Genomic DNA, 26,798 nt, shown 5'->3' on the forward strand with positions numbered 1-26,798 from the left:
AAAAGTAGTAAGCAAACACTTCGAATCTTGATTTGTAAGGGATAGGCTCTTCTTTCACAATCATATATTTAAATAGCATGTTTAAGTACCTTCCTGGAGTATCCGTTCCTTGAAATCAGACCGTTTGGTTCTCAAAATTTGATTGCAAGTTTCATCTGTTAAAAAAGAATACAAAAGCTATAATGTTTTTGTAATAGCATAACTTTAAAATAATTGTATAAAATCATATTCTATATGGGAGTTACTTTTCATTCACTATTTTAATTATAAAAAATTATGCTTATTTCAATTACAATAACTGATCCACAAGCCAGGATGCTTACCTCCCTCAAAACCATATTTCTTACTATATGTGCTCTCTAATAATTTTATTAGGTTCCAAAACAGTAACTGTGAGCCACAAAAGAACACTTCATAAAAGAAAATCCACAATTTCATGTTAAGTAGTACATAATATACCTGCTTCATTTGAATCATCAGCATTTGCATTAGTTAAACATGTGAGCCCAGCCATTCGAAATACTTCAGCATTGTTCCGTCCTCCTCCAGCACCACATCCAAGGTCATTTTTTTCCAAATATAGCATAGTCTGAGGAAAAAGTACATCACCAGCTAATTAAAATGCAGAAGACATTATATGATGAATGAGAGAATTACAGCTTTGCAAAAAGGCCATTTTTGTCTGGAAGATGTCTTCACAACACATCAAAATATACCATTTAGTGATAACTAATTCAAGCACTAGAACCATCACAGAAACTTTGCTTTGGCACAAAGCTGAGCTAACAAGTCATGTTGTTGAATCAGGCAGAAATCCTTCATTAATATGGCTATAACACATCTAACACTCAAACTAGTTGTTTAAAACTAACTCAGGTATCTTTACCTAGCATTCAATAGTGCTATAAAACAGATTCAAATGATACAAGATTGGTGCAAAACTACTTTCCTATTCTTCTCCTATATATACTGTATCTGATTGTTCAGAATTATTGAAGAATTGCAACATTTTATCATAAGAATGGAAATTTTTCAGTGATATATGATATTCATACTTTAACATGCATAACCACATTTATGTAAAATTCTGCAAAGACTGAAAAACTCCATAACCCATTGAACACAGTAGCTTTTGCTATACCTTTCTACTGGTATGCCTTAAAAATATAACCTGAAGAGATTACAGGAAGTACTAAGAAGCACCATGCCTCTTTGAACAAGCAGCTCTCTAATAGGGTAGCCTATTACTGGCCAAGTCTTAATAGTTCTGGCAAGAAAGCTCAGGACTGGCTTTAAAACCACAACTTACTTTTACTGGAAATCAAAACATTGCAAATGAATTCTTTTTATTTTTTAACTGTCAGATTTAAAACAGCAACTTTTATTCTGAATTGAATTACTTTTTACTATTTTCAGGCTTATTGAATGCATGAATCATAAGAGCAATTTGAATACGAATATGACACAATCAGCAATTTATTTTTCTTTTGTGGCTGCTACTTAACTTTTTCCATAGCTCTTTTTCCTCTTCCTGTGACTCCATACACTGCTTTGTCAATAGATGACAAAGCAACAAAGGAACTGAACTGTGTTTTCATATCAAGTGACACAACTTCTCCTGGCTTCATTATCTGCTTGCTTGACAGTAGCTTAATCTGTAAGTTGAAAAAAAATATATTGGTCACTTTAAAAGCACATTATTCCAAAACAGATATATCTGAAGGTGGATACCTTAACATGTGGGGAAATGCCGAGGAACTTAAGCGATTCCAAGTAAAAATCTCATCATAAAATGAGTGCACCCCTACAAATTTTAGTGTGTATTTTACTACTCACATCAAGACTATTCCCACACTTCTGTTCCACATTCAGCCAAACTGAATCAGCTACTAACTCAGCAGTTTCTTCTCCTGTGACAATATAGTAAACAACAAGACGGGCAGAAGGAACCATTTCTTGGGTTATCTGAAAACTTAGATGCTCATATTCCAAATGTTTAATTTTCTCTTGAGTTCCAAAGCTTACTATCTTCCCTTTTGACATGATCTATGATAGAAAGATGAAGAATAAAAAAGTTAAATTTTACACTGAATATATTTCTTACATGCAACAACCATTTAGTGTTTAGATGTACTTGCAATCAAATACTCAGTACACACAAAAATGCATCAGGGATCAACACGTCTAGTTCAAGGGAAGGGGCTCTCTCCTTCATCCCATAAAAAGCAGCACTGCTAACAATTAATTAATACGGGGCCGATTAAAATATTTTCGCATAGAGACTGATTTCTCTCTCACTTTCTCTTTTTTCTCCACTTTTAAAGTGATTACTCATATCAGCCTTTTATTTGACAAAAGCAGTATAGAAAATCTGAATAGTTCTCATCCTAGAACACTTATTAAATTACAATACAATATTTCATGTGGAAACATCTGTTACTTACCAAATAGCTGTAGTGATGTATTTTATGAATATAATGACTACGTGGGTATACATTAATATTTATGAAGTCGCCTACTTGCAATATTTTGTGGTTTGAAGCCCAGTCAATATACAGATAACTCTGACTTAATGATGAATAAGCTTTTGCTTCATAGGTTTCAGTTGCTTGGTTTTCATCTGAAAGACGTGGATCTGCAGTTCTAACCTAAATAGATATGAACACCGGAAAGAGTTTTGTAGTAAAGGAGGAAACAAAAACTGGGTGTCCTGACTTCTGAACAGTTTAAGTACAAAGTTATATTTCAAAAACCAAATTAGCACAATACTAAAAAATGTTCTGTAATATATTATTCAGAGGGATTAATAAAATAAAAGCCAACTCAAGACTTTCATGTTTTCTTTAATAAAAAGATCTATAACATGAAATCCAACTAAAATGTTGGTATAGAAATTGAATACAAATAAATAGAATAGATAAGGTCAATAATATACCTCTCTACATAGCAAGAGGAGCACTTTCAGAGATTTCATTCTTACACAATTCATTTAGACTATGTATTTAAAATTATTATGAAATAATGTGACAAATTAAGATACATACTTAATTTTTCTTATTCTTAGAAAAAATTAGTTTTAGAGCAATTTAATATACAAGTAATGTTTCATTATAGCACTTATATTTCATAAGTTTGATCAATTGCTAAGTTTAGAACCACTACTTTCTGAGTGCAAAATCTTCCCAAGAGCGTAATCCACTGGCAAAATTACACAATTAAACCTCTTAAATAAAATAATTGGAGAATTTAACTCACTTGAAACTCTAATATTTTGTTATCAGTTGGGATATTAACAACAAATAATGCAGTTCCATCATTCACACTTGTTTTTCTTCTCCCAGACTCTGAACCCTCAGGTATCAGCTCAGACTCATCCATTTGCTCGCTAAATGATTTTGCGGTGACAGTTATGGGGAGGTTTCCAACAAAGTGATCTACTGTATCTTTCACCTGCACCTGTTCATTGGAATACAGAAAATTTCTTACATGAATGACAGCATTTTTCAAGCAAAAACATGATAAAGGATATCACTGTTAGTAACATTTTCCCTAGTTGCTAAATGCCTTCAACAACAGTAAATGAAAACATAGGCCAATGAAATTAAAAGCATATTAAGCGTAGACAGACCAACCTATGGTAACATATGAAAAGAAAAAGCAAATCTTTTGCATTACAGGTTATATGTTATAATATGCAATGATATTGCTTATGTTAACTAACCTTAATGAAGAACGGAAGTCCAGGCTTCACAAAGAGAGGAGTGGCAATCAAGTTCAGTTTGTAAGGAGATAAAGCATACTTGACTCCATCAAATTCTGCTTCACCACTAAGGCCACCTAATGAAATATTATGATTCGTAAGAATTACATCCTAGTGCCTGTATTTTCTCCACTTGCCTTCAAATGGGCAATTTGAAAATAATGATATAATGATAAAATATGTATTATTAATATTTATATATTTTAGACATAATATAGTTAACAAATTTATATTATACATATTATAAATACAGTAATAACATCTTTGTTACAGTGAAGTCTTTGCACCTAAGATTTCAGCTCTTAACACTGTGAAAACAAAGAGCAAAGAAGTTTAACCCTTATAAATTTTAATATTGATGAATGGGCTCTTCTTCCCTAAAAGCTTTTGGAAGAAGGATTTCTAAATACTAAAGGAAGTCTGATACTAAGAATGTTATCTATATAGTCTTGTTTTCCAGTTTTGTTTATATGTGCATATATGTTCAAAAAACAGCTAAAAAAAACTTACCCATAGACTCCATCACTGATGCTACAATATACAAGCGTGACCCATCCAACTCTCTCAGACTTTGAAACCCTATAAAACTAACTGCTTTTTTACTGTTAAAATTGATTTCAGCAACTCCATTTTCAATCTGGAAATTAAATAAAATTAATTAATTTACAGCCAATATTAGAAATAATCTATAGATACACTTCAAGTAAATTCTATCTTAAATTTGTTTCTGTTCAGCATCTATTTTTAGAGGAACCCAAAGGCAGAGATGTTGTAATGGAGAAGAATTTGCTGTTCCCTAGAACTACTGATAATTAATTTGATAATTAATCAACCAACACTGCACACTCCGCATGCAGGCCCAAGAAGATGTAGCAACAACAAAGACACAACTTTGCTAATTCAGGAAAGATCATACTGTTTATCATTCCTGAATGACTAAATTGAAGAAAATGAGAGAAACAACTGGTGGAGAACAGACCTCCCCCAAACTACATCAATCTAATTTTGAACTGCCTGTCTACTACCGTGATTCAGGCCCGTCAGCCTCACCTCCATCGCTGGAAAGGTGATGGAACAGCTCATTCTAGATGTCATCTCCAGACATATGGAGGAAAAGAAGGTGATTGCGAGTAGCCAGCATGGATTCACCAAGGGGAAATCCTGCTTAAACAATCTGATAGCCTTCTATGATGGACTGACTGGCTGGGTAGATGAGGGGAGAGCAGTGGACATTGTGTACCTTGACTTCAGCAAGGTTTTTGACACTGTCTCCTGTAACATCCTCCTAAATAAGCTCAGGAAGCGTGGGTTAGACGAGTGGACAGTGAGGTGGACTGAGAGCTGCCTGAAAGGCAGAGCTCAGAGAGTTGTCATCAGTGATGTGGAGTCTAGTTGGAGGCCTGTGGCTAGTGATGTCCCCTAGGGCTCAGTACTGGGTCCCATTCTGTTCAACTTCTTCATCCATGACCTGGATGAGGGGACAGAGTGCCTCCTCAGCACCATCCTTGCTGGTGATACCAAGCTGGGAGGAGTGGCTGACACATCTGAGGGCTCTGCTGCCATTCAGAGAGACCTGGACAGGCTGGAGAGCTGGGCAGAGAGGAACCTCCTGAGGTTCAACAAGGGCAAGTGCAGGGTCCTGCACCTGGGGAAAAATAACCCTGTGCACCAGTACAGGCTGGGGGCTGACCTGCTGGAGAGCAGCTCTGCAGAGAAGGGCCTGGGAGTGCTGGTGGATGACAAGCTGACCATGAGCCAGCAATGTGCCCTTGTGGCCAGGAAGGCCAGTGGTCTCCTGGGGTGCATTGGGAAGAGTGTTGCCAGCAGGTCGAGGGAGGTGATCCTGCCCCTCTACTCAGCCCTGGGGAGGCCTCATCTCGAGTACTGCATCCAGTTCTGGGCTCCCCACTACAGGAGAGACATGGAGCTACTGGAGAGAGTCCAGGGTAGGGCTACAAAGATGATCAGAGGGCTGCAGCAGCTGCCTTATGAGGAACGGCTGTGAGAGCTGGGCCTGTTTAGCCTGGGGAAGAGAAGACTGAGGGGGGATCTGATCAATGTGTACAAGTACCTGAAGGGAGGGTGTCAAGGGGATGGGGACAAACTTTTCAGTTGTCCCATGTGACAGGACAAGAAGCAATGGGCAGAAACTGAACCACAGGAAGTTCTGCCTGAACGTGAGGGGCAATTTCTTCCCTGTGTGAGTGACGGAGCACTGGAACAAGTTGCCCAGAGAGGTTGTGGAGTCTCCTTCTCTGGAGATCTTCAAGGCCCGTCTGGATGCAACCCTGTCTAACATGCTCTAGGTGACCCTGCTGAGCGGGGAGGTTGGACTAGACGATCTCCAGAGGTCCCTTCCAACCTTACTGATTCTATGACATTTTATCCTATATTTGATTTCTTTTGCTTATGCTGTAATAGAGTAAAAATCAACTGCTGTCAATGCAAACTAGAAGTTGGAACCCATTGTTATTGAATTTGATGGGAAAACTTCAGTGGAATTGGATCAATCTGAACTAATTGGGCCTGTTTTTTCTTACCTGAGTTATTTGCATAGCACGAGGCATCATTTTTCTTCCAGTTTCTTCAATTATTCCAAAACGAACAAAAACATCAGCACTTGGAACCCTTTTATTATAAAAATAGCTGGGAACAAAAGAACAATAGTAATGCTTTTAATATGACCATTCCAATCACTACAGCAAAGCATTAATATTCGAAGAGGAGTCATTTCCTAGGCAAGGAACAGAAAGCAAAATTCTATGTAGCTTCAAACACTTCTGTTTAAAATAATAATCTTGGTAAGAATTTAAAAAGAAAAGCCTCACTTAGTTTTCTTACAAAGCAGAAAGGATTGTGATGATAGGGCTTCTTGACAAAGTAAAAGAGGAAAACTTCCGGATACAGGAGAATTGCTCTTGAGGTAACAGCAAAAGATGTACATAGTTAGAAATCAAATCCAAATTTCCTTACCTAGCTCTCACAGTAATCCTGAAGTTCTCAAATTTCTCAGAGCTAATAAAGTTATTTTCTGGCTCTATGATGATGGAAAAGCTTGGCATTGCTAAAAAAATGAGTAGAAAATAAAGCAACTTAGATATATTCTTAAATATTAAGCTGCAGCTACTCAGAAAGATGCCACTGTATATGCTTCAAAAAAAAAAAATCATGTCCGTTTCAAATGACGTAACTCCAGTATCACAGCCCCAAAATAAAACTGTCAGTTTGTCCACAGTGAAGCACAAGTCATAAAAGCCCTAAGCTATCTGCAGCTAACCCTTTTTTTGCAACAGTGCAGCCATGTCAAGACGGCCAGCCTACAGGAGAATAACTCTTTTAAGAGGTAAGTTTTATTAATACAGTCTAATATCAATATGACTGATTAGCTTGAATTGACATTGTCACATGGTACTACACTGCATCCCATGGTTATATCAAAAGGCCATGTACCAGCTCAGGTGTTTGAGTATATTAATTACAACATTTCCATAGTATAACTATCCTATATTGTGTGTACACATTACCATATTCCTTAACTTCAAATTTTGCAACAGCTGAGGTTATGAAATTCTTCCTATACTTGGCTTCAATCTTCCAAATCCCATACCTACAAGAGTCAAAAAACACAATATTACTTTTGCAGATGAAAATTAAACTACCTAACAATATTTCATGTTAATAATTATTTAGAGACAGAAAGTTTGTACCAAGTTTTCATACATGTGCACATCTACTTTTAGAAGATTCTGCCAGTTTGTTATTTTAAATTAAATGGTCTGAGAATTATTTTAAAGTGTTGATACAAAGTTGAAAAGATTATGCCATTATTTTTATTGTACCTATCATTAGAATGTTTTGTTTAATGGTTGCAAGCATAGACTCTTTCTGAAGACTGCAAATGTAAGTGAGATCGTTAAAAAGTTATTTGTTATGATCTTTCACTTGCCTGCTGTCACTCCTGAGATGAGACAAATGCTCACCTGGAGTTCCAAGTCTGTTTCAATGCAGTCAGCAGGGTTATTATGCATAACCTACACTATTTAACAAATTTGTTTGATTTTTCTCTGCAGCTAGAAGCACTCAAAAGGCATTTGTTTCATTTCAAATCGTTTGTCTTAAACCCCTACAACTTACATGTGTAGGGCTTCTCTAAACACATATATCACTATCTTACCACTCAAAGAAAATTGATCCAGCTCTCTTTAATTTATGTACTATATTCATTTCATCTTTGCTACTTTTTTAACATAGTGACATTTGTTCAATGTAAATGAAAAGTACATTCTTTTTTCCTGGCCCCAGGATATGAGCAACTGCCAATTATTTGATTAAATAATGGCTAGTTAACTTGATGCAGTTAGCACATTTATAAATAATTTAGAAACTCCACCAAAAAAGGCAGATGAGTTTGTGATAAAGAAATATTTAGAGTTCAAGTTGGATCAAAGAACATACAGTAACTTGACACATCTCTACTATGAAAAAAAGAGCATATTTTAAGTGTGCTTGTTAACTTCTTGCATAGACAAATAAAGTTCTACCTCTAACATGCAGTATCTTGCACTTACAAAGAAAGTAAGTGAGTCCCCTATTGCTCTACCATCTCAAATGATGTAAAACAAGCCAACAAAGCTCTACGAACAAAACTTTGTACTATGGCCTGAACGAATTGGTTTACAGTGACTGCATCTACCAGAAAGGTCATCCGGAGTGAAGACTATGTTAACCTACAAGCAATCAGATCTCGACTGAGAGAGCAGGTACGTGTATCTACAATGAAAATATATTTGTAACATGTATTAGTCAAGATAATGCTCTTAAGGGCTCAGGTGGTCTTCCATCAGGGTCATTCTCTCAGACTGGAGCTCTGAGACATAACTAAACCACATAAATAATTTATAGAAAATCAGTTCCTACAATCTTTTGACTTTATGGCACTACAATTAACATTATGGAAGTTTACTGTTAAAAGACACTCAGGTTCAATTGGGATACAAAATTAATTCTTACACAGATCAAACTATTGTTCAACTTCCTAATGGAAAGTATTTTGGTCAAAAAGCATTTTTAAGTGCCTGCTAGCATCCTTCTGCCACACCTGTGTATCTTCAGCACCCTCTCAAGGCTAAAAGGAGAACTGAAGACACATTTATTTTGTATGCTGCTCCTGGAAAAATGCTGGTGAGTTATATGAATACAGAAGTTTTAATTCCTTGAAATCAATATATTTTTTATGCTGCTTCCATCTCTACAGCAGAAAGTAATTTTATTTTCCTCTTCAGCTGAGTGCAATAAACCCATCATTAACTCTTCTCTAATTTCAGTTTTATCACTTACTACTGCTCCTCACTTTCTCTCATTACCACAAGAACATTCCATAGATTTGAAAATACAGACAGTAAACTTCCTATTTGGCTCTAGGAGACAAATACTGGTTTGGAAGTCAACTGAAAGGAGAACACCTGATCATAAGTTCCTTATTTGTACTGCGGCTACACATTATGCCAAATACTAGAAATCTTGACGTTTCAAATAAGTTATGCATATTCTGTTTATCAGCAAAAGACACTTTGGCAGCCTTTAAAAAAAGGCAGTGTTATCTTAATTATTCACAAAAAGCACTTAAAATGTACTTAGGATTAGAAGGAATCTTGAAGTCAGGAAAAGAAACTATTCCAGTAAAATCATCTTCTTCTGTAATATCCACTTTTACTCCATCAGGATCCTTTAAATCATAACAGAAAAGACTCAGAAGTTACAGACCACTCAAAAGGAAAAATCTTCATTTAGTTATTTGTCATAGCCTGACCACAAAAAAATTTTTTCCAAGAGTTTTGCCCATTTCACAGCACCAAATCAAAGACTTTTAGAAACAATTCAGACTCTGAAATTCTGATAAAAAATTTTACTGAGGTCCCAATAATTAAAAGCAATTACTACATACTGCTTAACATTGCTAAAAGTAACTGAAATAACAATTCTACCACTGAGACTAAAAAAATACAGTAAAGGAACTTTACTTTGTTTTCATATCTCAAATGAAATAAAAACACGTAAACCACATATGATAAAAACTCCCTCACAAACCCTTTCCCTAAATATAAAGCGTAATTCATAGTTTTTCCCATTCTGTAGCAACTTGTAAGCTAGAACTTGGAAAGCTCTACCCAACCATGCAGAGCCATTTTAGATCTTTTAAAAAGACATCCAGCTAGCAGCAAAAGCAGTTATCTAATAGTTTTATTAAATATCCACTGCAGTACTGATTTACTAACAAACGGCATATATTGTTTGAGATCTATAGAACGTCAATATTGAATTCAATTATAACATACCACAAAAGTTAGAACAGTTTCTCGTCGAGCTGGCTGCAGTTCTTCATTCAAAGAGTAAACTCTGACTTTCACTGTAAGAATCATTAAAATAAATTTCCAAGTCATACTTTTACAAGACAAAAAAACTCCAACACTTTTATTTATACTATTTTCTCAAGTCCTCAGTATCTATAGAATGCTCTCGACCTTTTGTCAGCATAGCGTCCAAATAATAAACATCTATTGATGCTGGCAACAACAACAAAAAATCCTGCACCAACACTCCTTGAGATTGAATTGTCACAGTGCAAAATAAAATTTTACCATCACAATTCACTCTTATTGGATGAGAGCTCGATATACATGAAACCAATGACTCAATCACTGTTATTTCTTCAATAATGTTTTTTGCGTATTCCCATCAGAATTTTTCACTCTTCATGCCTCAGATTAGTAATTTATGCTGTAGAAAGCAGGGACTGAGATGAGAGGATACTGGAGAAGTAATTAATTTCTATAAAATGACAAAATCATTCAAAATATAATCCCACTGTTTAAAAAATGAAATAGAAACCAGTAACAATACAACACAACCAAAGCTTAAAGTACATTTTGATCCTAGTCCCTCAGCAATGCCAACAGATTTTCAATTAATTAAAATTAATCAACAGCCAATAGAAATAAGCATTTTTTTTTACCTGATTGATCAGGAGTATAAATAGGTTTGTCTGTCTGAATAAAGAGAAATCCATTCTCATAGGAAATTGGAATTTTTTTTGACCTTGTAAAATATGGAGAAAGAGCTTCCAAATACACATATTGGACTGAATTTGCTGTTCTTGGTAAATCTGCTGGTTGAAGCTGGGGGAGATGAAATATACAGAATTTTAAGGAATATTAAGATGTTTGTCAATTACTTTTCCTATAGTAATTCTTGCTGAGATATTATCTGAATAGGAATTACTATCCTGATCCTAATTATCATCATCATTATCATTATCAATTATTACATCATCATCCACAACAACAGCTTATTCTTGCTTACTACACAGAGGGCCACCAGGAGCATTAACATAAAAAGAGGTATTTTGAAACATTGCATTTTGTTTACTTCCATAACTAAGACAGCAAAGTGTAAAGCCCAGGATGTAGTTACTGGACTACAGTTTGTCAGACTTCCATTCACACGCATAGTGTATCCTGGTTACACTGAAGTTACTGTTGTGGTTGGTAGTCAAGTGAAGCTGCTATCTTGGCTTCAAGGGCTGGGCAAGAAGTGCTAATGGGGAGGCAACATCCCAAGTAAAATCTCCTCAGTCCTCGGCTTTCAGCAAAAAAACGTTTAGCTTCCTGTGCTCTTTGCTTCAAGCTAATTGGTTAAATAAGGGTGTATGGTGAAATCCTGCCCCTTTGCAGCTTGCCACTGACAAACAGGACCAAGTCTCGAACTGCAGTTTAGTTACCGTATTATCTTACTCTGAACCCACAGCTGACATCCTTTGTCCAAATTCAACACTTTTCCATTCTCTCTCTTCTTATTTTTAAAGTTAAGTTTAATACGATAATGTTTCAAAAAATAGTTTAATTATATGTTTAGCTTTGTTTCTGCTCCATTACACTGATTTTATCCAATATGATTTCAATTTCAGACAAACTACGTGTGGCAGACTGGAGAATCAGGGCCCTAGGCTCCTCTTCCCAGTTTAAGTAACTGGAGACTCATCACCATGGGTTTTTTTTTTTTTTTTTGATGCTTATGACCAAATGGCAACAATAAAAACACAATGAGAAAAGTCTGAATTCCTTACTGTTAAAGTTACAGCATCTTGGAACTTGTTGGCTGGAGTCAAAGAAACGTAGCCAGAAGAATAAGTAACAAGCTTATCTGGAAAACTTTTTATGGCAATATTGACAGAAAATTCCTTCTCATAACCGTAAGTTTGAACTACAACTTTTTCAGACGCCCCAATTCGGAAGATCCTTGGTGCTGTAAGGACATATCTGTACACGAAATATAAAATAGTAAATGAGTAATGGACCTGTACTTTTTCTTTTGTATTTATTACTTCCATTTGTAATTGTCTTATGTACACACCATTGGAGTGAATAAGATAAAGATCTGGTCTAGTTATACTAGCACACTAATTAAAAACAATATAGTCCTAATTAGAATAGTGTTTATGAAAACTGTAACATAACATTACAAAATAATAGCTTAGGTAGGCTAATGTTTATGAATTTGATTCTGCAAACATATACAGGCATACATAATATGACAGGCTATCCACATGGAAATAATTATTCCTTTTGCCAAATTAAACTCTGAAATGCTAATCCTCCAAATAGTAGTAAACTTGTGTAATTTTCCCACCAAAGTTCTTACTGAAATCAATGGAACTACTCACAATAAAGGCAATCATGAATAGATTTTCACAGGATTACTCTCATTTCTTTAGTACTTTATAAACCGAAGCACACATTATTCCATCAAAGCCACAGATCAGGTTTTAGTACCTGAATGCTTAATAAACCTGACTAAAAATACGTACGTTACGCTGAATAAAATATTCAGTATATGTGCATCTTCTTTTTCTAAAATTCCAAAAGTACTTCAGATTGATAGACATAAGAATCCAAAGAAGTGCCACTAAGTAGAATTTGAAAAACTATATTTAAATAAGAGTTTTAATAAAACCCATAGCAAATTATGCGACAACAGAAAAAATAACAAGTATCAGCTTTAAATCTTAACTTTTCTACAGTCTATCTTATTGATACATGCAGAATCCATGGCATATAAGCAGATGAAGCTATCTCTCTTTGGCAGCAAATACATTAATTATAGAAGTATCTGTCCCTTTTTAAGCAGAAGTCCCACACACACCACCGAGAATTTTGCATCTGAAAATAGATCAGATTTGCATAATGCCTTTTGTATTGGCTTTATTTAAATTCCATATCTATTTACCCAAAATAGTGGCTGACAATCAAGTAAACTTTCAGTATATATTTGTTTTACTTACGTTTTCTCTTGACTGAAACTTGTTCCAGAAAATAGCAAAACAAAAAGAAATATTAAAATAGCCATAGCATCACAAATACCAAATCATAAATGCTAGCGACTATGGATTGAATTGTATTTGGCTTTTACTGCAGGAACAGATGAACAGAAGTATCACCAATACATTTCACTAATAGTTAATAATTAATTGCAGATCTTGTATTACTACAATGTGACTTCACCTCCCAACTCATAAACTTTCAAAGAAGCTAGAATATGTAAATTTATGAATCAATTTTGAATTTAGGATTTAAGTATTTTAATATGTACAAAGCAATCCTAGTATCATTCCAAACCTTCTGTTTTATATATATGCATATAAAATCCCTTTCAGAGATAGCTAAAAAAATACTGATTTAATTTTTCCCTCAGAAAATATTTTACCAAAGCTTTTGATTTTAAATGTTTCCAAAGGAAAAAAAAAAGTATTATATCAAATACAACATGTTTTTTAGATTGGAAATTTCCTTTTTTTGGTTTGAAATAATTCTTTACCTGCAAATATCTTTTGGTCATTTACATTCCTGATCATGGCAGCTTTCTGAGTACTTAAAACTACAAATAAAATTGTAATATGAAAATTATATACATTTATAACATATACTATTTTAAATAGCATTTGCAAAAGAAACACTGGCAGCAGAACCTTTGCATGCCTGGTATCTAAGCAAAATATCTCAACAAACAGATTTATAAATAGTTAAACTAAAGTTGTGCAAGACTTCAAGTTTAAACAAATACGGTAGTCAACTTTTACGGGAAAAGACACTTACAAAAACATTTCTGATCAATATAAAATTAAATTATGAAAAGGCCAACATAGGCTACCCAAGAAACGTAGGTAATAAATTACATGGAAACAGCAATATATAGAACAAAATCTTGTAAAACGTAAGTTGCTGAATGCTATTAAAAATAATGGCCCAAACACCTATACCAAACTGAGAATTCATACAACAAATTTACATGGGTAATTAAGTAAACTATAAAGAACACAGGAAAACATTTTAAAGGCTTAACAATGTTCAAAAACTTGGGTTGTTAACCTAATTACAGTTAGAAATTCTAGCCCTCCCCTAAATTTTCCAGTTTTGGATTCTTCTACCCTGTATCTCACACCTAACGGCGTAATTTGAAACTAGCACTTACAAAAAAACAAGACCAAGAAAACTGTTACAAAAGTTTTATTTATCTATATGAAAATAGTGGTAATTTATTTATGCCCACTACATTGAACTTGTCATGATCAAATACACTACATATTCCCAGTGTTATTTACAAGTAAGGCCAGTCTAAGGACAATTTTACAGGTTAAAATGTGAGAGACAAATACACCACTCTTCCACAGCTAAAAAAATATGCTTTTTACATCTCCTCCAAACCTCAATACGTGCAAAGAGGTAAGGCCAAAAAAAAAAAAAAAAAAAAAACAGCCTAATTTTCATGCCCCCTCGCCGGCAGTATAAGCTAACAGAGCTTGCAGGGTGAAATGACGCCATTAACTCTACACGGCGCCTCGGGCCCGCGCAGGGGCGGCGGCGCCACATCCCCAGGCGCTGCACAGGCCAGAGTGGCTCCTGCCCCACACGGCCCCGGCCCCGGCCCCGGCCCCGGCTACTCTCCCGCTGCGGAGCGACCGCGGGCACAACCGCGGCCCACAGCGCTCGAGCAGCCCGCGCTGGCGAGCAGCAACCGCGCGCGCACAAGGCGCCACCAGCAGCCGGAGAGCGGCCGTGGAGAGGGGGCGTGGCCACCCGAGGGGCCCTGCTCCCCCCCCCCCCCGCACGCTCCCCCTCAAGCCTGCTCACGCACCGCCTGCCAGCGAACCAACAAAATGGCCACGGCTCGGCTCCTCGCGCCCGGCTCTTAAAGGAGCCGCAGCACCTCAGGCCTCGCGTGGGGAGGAGGAGAAGCTGGTGGTCGCCCGGCGGAGGGAGGACGGGAACGCGAGGGAGCGGGGCGCCGCGAGCCGGGGCTTTCACGAGAGGTCTCCGGGAACCCGGTCCGTCCTGGCGGCGGCAGCGGGGCGCAAGCCGTGAACGGCGTTACCATGTCAACGCAGGTAATCAAAGCGGAGGCCTGAGGGGAACCACGGTGAGCGGGTCCCGAGATCTCCCCTCGGCGCGTACGGCCGCTCTTGGGCGCGGGCGCTGCGCTGCCCCGCGCCCCGCCATTCAGCCCGGGCCCCGGGAAGCAGAGCCCCGCGCGGCGCTCAGGAGGCCGCGCCGCGGGGTCGCCATCCCGTCAGGTGCGACGGGAAGGCGGGCGGGGCCGGCAGCCCCGCTGTGGCGCCCGCCGGCGCGCGGCCGTTAACGGGCGGGGCTGGCAGCACCGCGGCCCCGGCTGCTGCCTGCCCGGCTGGGGGTACGCCCTGGGCGCAGCGCCGCGGCCAAACTCCCTCAACCTCCCCCACCCCCAAGGTGAGAATTTTAATGGGCTTTTGCATATTAAAAGCACACTTGCTTCTGAGGAAATAGTGTTAAAATGCCCAGCTGCCTTCCTTAGCTCATTAAGAAACGACCCAAAGTGGTTTTAAATTAGCTCATCATCACCTTCCCCCTTGCCTCCTACTGCACATCTCACTTCTGGCCTCTGAATGACAGGAGTTGTGTCTCTAAATACTGAGATAGAGCAGAGTCCCTCTCTCCTCTCTCCTTTTTTTTTTTTTTTTTTTTTTTTTAAGATGGTCATAATTCCATTTTAATGAAGAAAGTCTCAGCGTTGTGCCACAAGAAGTATTGCACTGTTTGTCAAGAAAAATATTCCATTAGAAGCACATGTTTTTTATCATGAAGAATGATTCAAAATATGCTACTGCCTGCTGGTCTAGGTTTTAGTTATAAAAAAAAATCCTTGGTAGATGGTTAATACAAGGGTTTTTGTGTACAGAGTGAGAACACGAGTCTTTCTGTGCTTATCCTCTAGGGAAATACATTATTCTTTGGGAGAAGTTTGTATTAAAATTCTCTGGAACTCTGGAATTTCCCAGCCAGTTGCGGAACAACTTGTTTGCAAAAAGGGAGATATTGAAGAAATAGCAGTGCTGGGTTGACTTTTCTTCTTTTGCTTTTTTATATATATATATATATTTATTTATATATTTATCTATTATTTATATATATATATTTATTATTTTTTTTATATATATATATTTGCTTGTATTTTCTCTCAGCTGCAAAGTTGGTGATTTCTAGCTTTAGTAGAAGCAGAGTTTGTATCGCAGTCCTTATGAACAGGAAAATGGCTTATCTAAGGCATAAATGGCAGGACAGTTACCAAGATGTGCTGTAAAATAGTTTGGCCAATTTCTAGTGTTCATCCCTCCTTAATGTGTTTTAGTCTAAGAAAACTGGAAGCTCTCACCTACTAGAGAATTGTTTTAAGTGTGTTTTTCTGGCAACAGATAATTACTGGAGGTACATTCTTATGTCAAAAAATAAATTCTAAAATATTACCTCTGTGGTGCCCTAAACTTCATCTGAAGTGATAAACTGTGTAGTTAAACATTAAGATATTGAGATAAAAAGCATCTGAAATCCTTAAACAACATAATTCTGTAGCACCTCTGTTGGCATGTAAATTGTTAGGAGTTAGGCTTATGTGTAGACTTTAAAAATCTCAAATGTTTATTTCTGTTCTTACAGATATTGGTCATATGATAGCCTGCATCTTCTGCAATGAAAAAGGGCTCAGTACAAAAAGCATTAAGTATGGAAATGCAGGTGTCGGCTTCTCGGTCACCTAGTCCAATGTCTACCGTCAGTTCAAGTACCAGATCGCCATCATCTCTTAGTCGACAGGCATCTCCATCTACTCGCAAAAGCAGGGACCGGAGACATCAACAACTTGACATTTCAGCAAGAAATATAGAAACTGCTTTTGAAAATCAGTCTCGTGAAGGTATTGTGTAAATAACTGCTGCTATTAAAGTACATACTAAAAGCATAAAAAGCGAATCTTCTGTGATCTCCATAATTTAAGGATGTATGACCTGGTGGAAAGAAACTTAAGGAATATCCTTTTATCTCTTAGCACTCAAAATGTGGAAATGATAGTAAAGAAAGCTGTGTAGAATAAGGAGACATTTACTTCTTGTGCTCTGCACCAGGAGAGAAGCTTGGCTCAGGAGAATGCATACTGTGTCTTTTTCAAACTGGAGTAATACCCGCTTACTTTGCCATGTCAGTTCCTGGAAATACTTCTGATGTGCTGCTGCTTCTCAGAGTCTTTGTTGGGGAATAATTTTCAAAGTTTTCCCTGTATTCAGTGCAATGCAAAAAAATAAAGATCATTGATTTGTTCACTACTGAGGGTAGTTTCTCTGTTTAATTTCAGGTGAAAATGGTGTTAATCCAGGAATTAGGTACATTACAGAATCCCTTATAAAAGGTCTGTCAAAACAGGAAAATTTGGCATGTATAAGCTCATTGAATCTTTCTTTTGCAAAGGATGGAGACAAGAAATTTAAGGTAAGTTATTGAAAATAACTGGTAATTAACCAAAGTTTAAAATGTATTTCATTTTTTTTAAGTAAAGTTTGTTTTTAAGTGGATATAAACATCTATATTGTAATTATCTTAGCTCAGTTCTACAAGCAGCTTTTGCAAAATCAAAAATTATGTAACATGACTGGGGACTTGCACAGAAATTAAATGTTTATTCTCATAAAATTTTAGAATGCCATCTGTTTGTTTAATTTTTCAGCTTTTGGATAATGCTTTTTTTTATGGCAAGTTCTCTTTTTTTGTAGATGAGGCTGGTGCGCTGCAAATCTAGAATCTAGTTTTTGTTTGCCAACACTGTGAAAGACTCTACCAAAAGCAAAGTTTTAGAATCAGCAGTGAAACTTCGTGATTATTAAATAAAAATTAGAATATTCTGTGTTTTTTTTTCTTTTTTAATTCATGTGTGGTTGTTAAAAATAGCATTGCAATTTCATTGTTTTTTTAATGAAAAAGGCAGATTTCTAAGTGATAGCTTTTCTGTTCTTAGTACATAGAAAATTTGGAAAAGTGCTCTAAACTAGAGACACTAAATATCAGTAACAACCAAATAGAGAAGATGGAGAAGCTGGATAAACTGTTGAAGTTGCGTGAACTCAATTTGTCTTACAATAAAATCAGGTAAGCAGAAACATGAAAACTTTTGATAAGCCCAGATACTGTAAAGCTGAAGCTGACATTCTCTTACTAAGTGAGATCTCTCACAAGTGTGAACAATAATGGAGCTGAATTTGCCATCACTTGTATGTCATGACTAATAGGCTTTGTTGAAGTCTAATTAAAGAACACGAGCTCTTATTAAGTATCCTCAAAAGGGAATCCAAAGGAACAAATCAGTCTGGAAATGTCAGTGTGTCATGGCAGCAGTGCCTAATTATAATAAACTTGTGTTCCTAGGAAGCCAAGCCAGAAATGCAAGTTCCAGATAATGCATTTAGTGAGGTTATTGTACAATCTTAATTCATTAACTATTAAGTTAAATTGTTATTGCATATTGTTACAAGTAACACAAGAATTTTTCCTTTGGAAGATAATACTGGAAAAAAAAATGTATGAATCGGCCTGATCAGGCAGGCAGTAAACTTGCTGAATTGTTTTTTCACTTCTATTGTTTTGAGAGTCAAGTACCTTATCTAAGTAGTGTGAAAATAATGAAGAACAATGGTTCAAGCAATAACAAAATTCTGTTTCCTTTAATTTTTCTGGTTTTGATGTATGATCTTTTTACATGAGACTGACTTTGCAGTAGAGAAGCCACAACTTCAGTAAACAAATTAATAATAGGAAGTATGCAAGACACTAGTATTTTTACACATTGCATTCACGTAACTTCCTTATTTAACAGGAACTGAAAAGGGCAGAGTAGCTTTTGTTTTTGCTAATGCTGTATGTTTTCAGACTCTAGATAAATAGTTTGTTTCTACTCAAAAAATAAAAAGATCACAAGAACACATTTTATAGTACTTTGTTAGAATAATCATATCTTTAGATAAGCCTAGAGGGAAACTGAAGCCTGGTGTGTTTTCCTCATTAGATTTTTAGTATTTTAATGAAAATACTAAAAAATGTAGTTCTGCACACTATCAGTTTACAGTTGATTCCTGCTTTTGTATAAGAAAAAAATAGACATCTTTATTTTGGTTTTGCTGTGTCCCCTAAGTTTTTATTAACTATAAGGGGAAAAGGGATCAAATTTGTATATTAGAATGAAACTAATCACACTTCTATAATAATTTTAGTATTAAAATGAGAAGATGTAAAGGTTTTGCCACAGTAAACATCCAAGTCTTGCTATATTTTTTTTTAGTCCTAATGTAATACTTGAAAGTAATTTTCTTTTGAGTCGTGAGTCCGTTGCAATCAACTATTCTTTGCTTATCTCTTGGATGGTAAGTATTTGAGACAAGTTTTGCTGTAGTTTGCCCATAATGCCTCTGTTGCACTATAGATTTGACTTGCTTCATAATGAGTTATGTTTCTCTTTTTATTTCCAGTAAAATTGAAGGTATAGAACATATGCAGAACCTACAAAAGCTGAACCTTGCAGGGAATGAGATTGAGCATATTCCTTTGTGGGTAGGAAAGAAATTGAGATCCCTGCGCATGCTTAATTTGGAACAAAATAAATTATCATCAGTAAGTGATTATAGCTAGAAACAGTAATTGTTCAAAATCTTTTCACTGAAGTGAACTAATAAATTTGTGTGGAAAGCTTATTTTGAATAATCGCCAAATGTCTTTCCAGAGAGTTTGTGGTGAAATACAGCTGTTGTGAGCCTAATGAGGTTTTCTATCAGGAAAACTCTCTTTTGTGCCGGGCGTTCAAAGTAAATCTATGTTATGTTCACCAGGTATAAGACTTTACAAACTTTGGAAAAACTTACTGAAAGCATGAAGATTTTTGCATGTTTTCAGTGCTCTCCCTTATCATAAGTTAATTACATGTTTTGGGGACCCTAATATTTGCTTATATTTTGTATTTAGGCCTGATTAGATTTACCTCTGGTCCAGGCTAATTTTTGTGTTTTGCAGCTACAAAAGGGCATTTATGTAATGAAGTCACTTAATAGTACAGTTCTTGAAGGAGTCATGCTGCTAGGAGGAGAGATGAACCAGCTTTGTTGGAGTATTCCCCAAAGACAAAGGCTGCCTTTTCTTGCGAACTAGTCTGTGGGAATAGAAGGTTATATATATCCAGAGCCCTTCCCGTTTTGGAATTTCCAGGGTTGAACTTGATGAAGTCTGCTCTCTTTGCATTGGTATTTTTCATAGAAGAAACAAAAGAAACAATATGATTTTAGAAAGTTAGTTTTAACCATAGTACTGTGTATTTTGGTAGGCTTTTAGAGATTCCAATTTAGCATAAATACTAAAATAGACCTTTTGATATGGCTCTAATGTAAAATATTTTATACAATCAGAAATTCAGTAATGGATGTTTAATTGCTCTTGGAAGAGTGTCTAACTGTTGTACCATTTGTCTTTTGATTTAGCTCCATGATATAGCTAAGCTAAAGCCTCTACAAGATCTGACTTCTCTATTCCTTGCTGATAATTCAGTTGTAAGTCTGCCTCACTTTCGCTTGTACACCATATTCCATTTGCGAGCACTGGAAAGCTTGGAAGGACGGCCAGTGACAAATCATGACAGGCAGGAAGCTCTAGAGAGATTTAATTTGGGTAATAATGATGTACTAGAACTATAATGAATGACACCAAATTGAAGTTCAGGTGGATAAGATTTCTATATGGATGTTTCTGTTAATTTGTTTTTCAGAAGAAATAGAAAAATTAGAAAAAGAGTTGGAAAACACAGTAAAGGAGGTGGAAAACCTTAAAATGAAACAGTCCCAAGTACTTGAGCAGCTTCACCATCAAGATGAGGTGAATAAATCATTAAAAGAAAAGACTTTGCAACAGAAACAAAGCTATGAAAATCTACAGAGGGATCTGGACACCAAAAATGAATTGGTAAGATAATTACTTACACTAAGGAAATATTTGGATTAATTGTGTTAATAGAGACAGTGCTGTCAATGGGAGAGTTTAAATAACTGGAGATTTTATGTTTTAAATTTGAGAGATCAGTGTTTTGGAAGTCATAAAATTTAGGACATTTCAACTTTGTACAGAAGAACTATTGCTTTAACAGTAGTTCTTCATTTTTCTTTCTGTGGAAAAAAAGTAAGTATATTGAACCAAGAATTACTAGCATCCTCTTAACATGTAATTTATAGTAATTTATGTTTGTCTTTTGTCTTATTATTTATTTATTTTAAATTTTATCAGTTGGTGAAAGGTTAAGTATTTTGTAGCTGCTAAATTGCCAGTGTACTGAAGCTCCTGAATTGTTCAAACTTTGAAGTGCTGCTGCAGCAAGGGGTAAAATTAAATACCTGTATGCATACTTGGTATTTGAAAAGTTGAGGCCAGTGATACACCTTGTATCTTACTTGTTAGACTTGTGTTCTAGAACTTTATCCTTAGCATTCTCTACAGCTAGTATTCCTAGAGCTGTTTGTTCTTTGAACATACATACTAACCAGCAGCCTATTTCTAAAATCTGGTTTTCAGTATTGTGAGATTTAGCAGCCTATGTCTTGCAATTTACCCACTCTTGTCCTTTGGATGACAAACTTTGCTTGCTTCTTTCTTCCTTTAGCTGATATCTTGGTTTGTCACAGTTCCCTTTCTACAGAGCCTTTATTCCTCACTGAAGGTAGTCCCCCTGTGTTCCTGGATTGCATGGTTATTTTTATTGTAGGATTTCTTTGCATGTTTAATAGATTAACAACATTTACATGAACTGTTATATTGAGACTGTTTGTTCACTGAGTTTTCTGGATGCTAATTTCTCAAAGCATTTTTTTTTGTTCTTAAACACAATTCATTTTTGCACAGCACTATATATTTTAATTTTCCTTTGTTTTAAGTCTTTCTTTAAGCCTTTCCTGTATTTCAGTATATTCTACTCTTTTTTTTCTTTTTTTTCCCCCTCTCCATTAGTTTGCATTCCACTGTCTGTTGGAGTTTTGCTGCATGTTCTCCCTCAGGTATTCAGCACGAAAAGATGATTAAAAAAAAAATCACATGATGGAACTTTGTTTAAAACAAACAGAAAAAATACACAACTAGCATAGGGTTGAAATACAGTGAAATGCATAAGCGTCAGATGCTTCTTACAGTCAAGATAATTTCTCTTACAAAGCAAGAGTTTAAGAACTGGTTACCATTGCACGTTGGTAGCAGCAATTACATTTATAATGTGGTGTGAATTTTGGTAAAGGATTAATTGTACCTACATTATTCCCTAAGTTACTGACAAAGTAATTTTCAAACTTTGGATGCATCAAAAACTGTATTTTGTGTAAGATAAAAATTTAAAAGGCCTTTCATGTGATCTTTTGTGTTATATAAATTGTGGAGTTCTTGTCTGCTCTTGTTTGTCATGATTTATCTCATAATGAGTTGTGCTTTGTTATATTCTTGGCCCAAAATACAGAATCTTAGCTTTTTTAAATTTTTTGTCTTTTAATGTTTCAAAGTTGATATCTGTGCCTGACTTCCTATTGTACTGGAACGTATGTGGTAATGATGATATTTGAATGAATGCAACTCACTTTGTTTACTGGTTTATTAGCTAAAGCAGAAAACAGTGGAGCTAACACGAGCTTGCCAGAAACAGTATGAATTGGAGCAGGAACTGGCATTTTATAAGATTGATGCAAAATTTGAGCCATTAAGTTATTTTCCATCAGAGGTAATGATTTTAAAGTAACATGTCTTTCAATTTTTGTTTTTCTTGCTTTTCAGTTTATAAAAACTATGAAATTTATTTTCCAAAAATTTGATAGACACTGCTTTACAAAGAGTTATAAAAGGTGGAAATCTCTATTTGAATCCCAAGTCACAAAACTTGAACATATTTTGTTACTGAAGGTTAAAATAAATAATTTGTTAAATCTGAGTGACATTTATTGCTTGAATATTAGTATACATACAACAGTGATCATAAACTTTACTCATACATATTTTTTAAAAATATTCACAGTTAAAGTGCAACAGTATAGTGTATAACGTAGATTAGTGTTAAGTCTACAATATTAAGAAAACTCTTCCAGTTAAAAACCCATTTGCATTTAACAAACTGATTGTACCCCAATTGCTAATGTGTCTGTCAATATGAGTAGATTGTTTGTTTTTATTTTCATTGTAAAATCACAAGAATTTTCAAGGCCAAAAAAAGTCAAATTTTTTTTTTTTTTAAATCATTTGATTTCAAGCTGATTTCCCTTCCTTTGCTTGTTAAGGGAGTTAAATGCATCTTACGAGTTGACTACAGCCATGTTTCTGATATAGATAGGTAGATATAAATAACATAAGTAAAATGTTGCTTCATGCATTTCAGGATGTTGAACTCGATGATGTACCTGGTGAAAGTCCATATATTGGTAAGGCCAGATACAAAAGAAATATGTTTGTAAGAGAGGGTTACATTGGTAATAAAGCCCAGCAGATGAAGATTGGAAAAATACAACTAGATGAAGATGATTTGTACAGGAACCCCCAGCTAAAACTGCAGCTTCAAACTCTAGATGAACAACTGAAAGATAAAGAAATAAAGATTAATTCAGGTAAGAGGTTAAATTTATCAAATAAAATATGTGTGCCAGTGTCTTTCACTGAAAAAAATCTTGACAGGTATTTGATACGTGAATACTAACAGTATGTTAAAGGCTGTAACTTCTAAGTACTATAGTTGATGGATTTTGGGGCCGAAATTGTTACAATTGCTCTTTGTTGCTAAGATAATTCAGTATAAAAGGATTGACTTTTCATATTGAAAAGAGAATTTCAGAGAAATCTCCCATCTATGGTAATTTAATTTATTGGATACATCAGAATATATTAACTCTAACAGTCATCCTTTTAAGAAGATGCATTCTAGTTAAAGTATTGAAAGAAAATGTGTATCAGTGTTACATGGGATATTAAAATGTATTCTGATTTTTATTTGTATGTCTGCAGCACGAAGAAGATTAGAAGAACTGCAAAGTGCAATAACAAATGCAGAGCAACAAGTCTTGAAAGTAACAGAGGAACTACAACAAGTGGAAGATGCTCTTGCTCAGAAAAAAGTACGCAAAGAAGATTATAATTTATAAGTCATTTTTAAAAAATATTCTTGGTCAGCTGTGTACTTCCAATGTATCTATTTTACCCAACCTCCAGATATCAGAGGCCAAGAAGGAAGATCTTGAACAGCATTTGAGTAACAAGATACAAATCCTGCATCAGCTACGCAAGGAAGCTTTAGAACTGGAAAAACAGATAGAGAAAGAGAAAAGAGAAATAGGGAAAAAGCAGAAAGAGCTTGAAGACTTGCAGAGTTTTCTTGCTTCTCTAAATCCTAAAGATCCAAGACATGTAAGTAAAATGAAACCTTAAGTTTTCCTGTACTTTATTTATTCATGTGCTGAGAGATGTAGTAAAAGCTATTTTAACCGATTACCATTCGGTTATGCTTATTTCATGAATTATCTATCCTTTTGCTGTTTAGCAATTTCTTCAGCAGTTAGGACTATTTATTCTAGCTGTTATCAGCTGAAAAAAAACCATACAATTTCTCACAATTTTTAACCAATTTTTATCTTTATAAAATATTTGTGGAACTCTAGTTCAATACAACTGCTGCACAGTACATCAAGAACTAGATTTTTATGCTTTGCAAAAACATAGCGTGCGGAGCCTTGGAAGGAGAGAATTTCTGTGTAATGCAAGTGTCTTTCATGCCTCTTTTGTAGGATCTGGCCTTAAAAAGTTATAAAGGTCTGTGTAAATGTAACAGGTCTATAGTTAAGCCCTGCTTTGTCAGAGAGCTCTTGTAGGGCCCAGCTCTTGCAAACAGACTTTTGAGCAAATACAACACTAGTTGGGGTGGCAGATGTAGCTGACCTGGCCAAAGTACTGACGGTTTGTATCAGTATGCCAGGCTGCAAACTGTAGACAGCCACAAGCAGCAACAGCTTCAGCTTTCAAAGACAGTCCAGCATCCTAAAACTCGAACCAATTCTCAATAAGAAGTTCTAGCTTTTAAAAAGACTTATGTCTTTTTGGTGGGAATGAATGTCCTTCCACTGCTGTCATATAGTCTTGCAATTACTGATATATTTGACAAGTTTCCGTAGAGGTCACTTGTTATAGCTAGGGGGCAAAGCTGGATGCTCCTAAAGAGCTCTAGCTTGCTGGTCTTACTTCTACAGTCACCATGGAAGCAAGACTTGATTTCTAATTTACTTACTGCATTCAACCTCAGCAAACATATTTACAGTAATTTTATATTAAAATTAAATGGAATGTTTTTTTTAATAATGTTCCTTCTTTCTTTTTTTTTTTTTTTTTTTTTTTTAAAAAAAAGGTGTATTTTAAAATTGGAGCTTTTCAGGCCTGCTTGGCATTTGTGAGTACCCAGAGAAAGAATTTTTATGCTTGGTGCCTGTTTTTAGCTGAGGTCTGAAAACACTTTAAACAAAAAAAAAGGGGGGAAGGACATTTTTATGTAGTGGCAGTTAAGCAATAGAAGGACTGTGTGTGTTTCCAGCACTGGGCAGGCTTTTTCTAGAGAGCGGGCCCGGCCGTCCTCGCAGGCTGTCTCCTCGCTTTAAATCACAACACAGGAAGCGGCGGCCGGGGCCAATCGCCTCCGGAGCTGGTAACAGTCAGCGGAGGCCGCGGCGCAGCAGGCTGCGGGGAGGTTCCCTCCCGCCTTCTGCGCTTTCTGGGCTTTCCAGCTGTGTTTTAACTAACCTCCTGTTGTGGAAACAGAAGTGTTGGGAGCAGACAGAAGATTAGGCTTTTTTGTTTTCTATACTGAAGATACCTGTTCTTTATTTAAATGAATTGTAAATCAGGGGTGGCGTGTTTTGCATATAATGTCCAAGGAAGAAAAGACAAAGGCAAAGCTGTAAGTGTTTGGTTTTTTTAAACAGTACTCTTGTGACATTCAGCAGTTGCAGCAAAATGACTCAGCAGCGGTGCAATACTTGGATTTTACTTGTTGAAATTACACTTTTGAGAGCTGGATGTTAGTTTGTCTTTAACAGGTGACAACTGAATTGTATTAATATGAATTTTAAAGATAACTTTATATTTTAATATGCTAAAAATACAGAAAGCTCCATACTTTTAGACTTCTGTTATAGAAGCAACTTTACTAGTGACTTTTCTGAAAACTTGTAATTTAAATTTTCTAGTATTAGCTTGACTTATGAAGTTTTTTTTGGGTAGTTAAGTTTGTTTATTTTTCATTGCAACAGTATAAACTATATACATTTCCAAGTTTTTGACATTTGAGTTGTTTATGATTGTTGAAATTTCATACTGGTAAGAAACAATCAGCTGAATTCATAGCTGACCAAAGTCTATGAGCTGTGGGCGCAGTGAGTTTCTCAGAAATACAAAAATAATTCTGCTTTACGTGAATATTAGTTGTGATGTTAGCGTGACTTTATGGTTGTCTAGAGTATTTTTCCTTGGTGGTAACCTGACAAGTCCTGAAGCATGGTCTGTGGTGAAGGCAATGCGGGATGACAGCCTTAAAGCTTCTGGGGGAAATCATGTTCATTCTTGACTGACAGAGGAAATAATATCATATGAAGTAA

The 26,798-nt window shown here is 35.9% G+C and overlaps 2 protein-coding genes across 6 annotated transcripts in view; one reads left to right on the forward strand and one right to left on the reverse strand.

Moving 5' to 3' along the window:
* Window positions 1–13,162, reverse strand: part of C5 (complement C5) — a 29,969-nt gene extending 16,807 nt beyond the window's left edge. For both annotated transcript variants that reach the window (XM_062590775.1, XM_062590776.1), the window contains exons 1-16: window positions 13,098–13,162; window positions 11,883–12,075; window positions 10,773–10,935; window positions 10,096–10,166; window positions 9,394–9,485; window positions 7,285–7,367; window positions 6,734–6,824; window positions 6,301–6,406; window positions 4,271–4,397; window positions 3,722–3,837; window positions 3,256–3,456; window positions 2,445–2,648; window positions 1,837–2,046; window positions 1,506–1,655; window positions 460–589; window positions 90–155 (exon numbers count right to left, since the gene is read on the reverse strand). In XM_062590775.1, the coding sequence (XP_062446759.1) occupies window positions 90–155; window positions 460–589; window positions 1,506–1,655; window positions 1,837–2,046; window positions 2,445–2,648; window positions 3,256–3,456; window positions 3,722–3,837; window positions 4,271–4,397; window positions 6,301–6,406; window positions 6,734–6,824; window positions 7,285–7,367; window positions 9,394–9,485; window positions 10,096–10,166; window positions 10,773–10,935; window positions 11,883–12,075; window positions 13,098–13,162 (2,068 nt within the window). The remainder of the gene's footprint in view (window positions 1–89; window positions 156–459; window positions 590–1,505; window positions 1,656–1,836; window positions 2,047–2,444; window positions 2,649–3,255; window positions 3,457–3,721; window positions 3,838–4,270; window positions 4,398–6,300; window positions 6,407–6,733; window positions 6,825–7,284; window positions 7,368–9,393; window positions 9,486–10,095; window positions 10,167–10,772; window positions 10,936–11,882; window positions 12,076–13,097) is intronic.
* A 1,720-nt stretch (window positions 13,163–14,882) lies between these two features.
* CNTRL (centriolin) overlaps window positions 14,883–26,798 on the forward strand; it is a 37,165-nt gene continuing 25,249 nt past the window's right edge. For 2 of the 4 annotated variants that reach the window (XM_062591230.1, XM_062591232.1), the window contains exons 1-12: window positions 14,883–15,197; window positions 16,780–17,035; window positions 17,471–17,604; window positions 18,128–18,258; window positions 19,632–19,773; window positions 20,631–20,817; window positions 20,915–21,108; window positions 21,800–21,856; window positions 22,778–22,897; window positions 23,546–23,771; window positions 24,166–24,275; window positions 24,370–24,564. In XM_062591230.1, the coding sequence (XP_062447214.1) occupies window positions 16,813–17,035; window positions 17,471–17,604; window positions 18,128–18,258; window positions 19,632–19,773; window positions 20,631–20,817; window positions 20,915–21,108; window positions 21,800–21,856; window positions 22,778–22,897; window positions 23,546–23,771; window positions 24,166–24,275; window positions 24,370–24,564 (1,719 nt within the window). In that variant the 5' untranslated portion in view covers window positions 14,883–15,197; window positions 16,780–16,812. Of the gene's footprint in view, window positions 15,198–16,779; window positions 17,036–17,470; window positions 17,605–18,127; window positions 18,259–19,631; window positions 19,774–20,630; window positions 20,818–20,914; window positions 21,109–21,799; window positions 21,857–22,777; window positions 22,898–23,545; window positions 23,772–24,165; window positions 24,276–24,369; window positions 24,565–25,967; window positions 26,102–26,798 lie in introns of those variants that run through there. The other 2 variants (XM_062591231.1, XM_062591233.1) reach the window with 2 other exon arrangements.

The sequence above is a fragment of the Rhea pennata genome, chromosome 18, assembly GCF_028389875.1.
Source record: "Rhea pennata isolate bPtePen1 chromosome 18, bPtePen1.pri, whole genome shotgun sequence".
Lineage (NCBI taxonomy): Eukaryota > Metazoa > Chordata > Aves > Rheiformes > Rheidae > Rhea > Rhea pennata.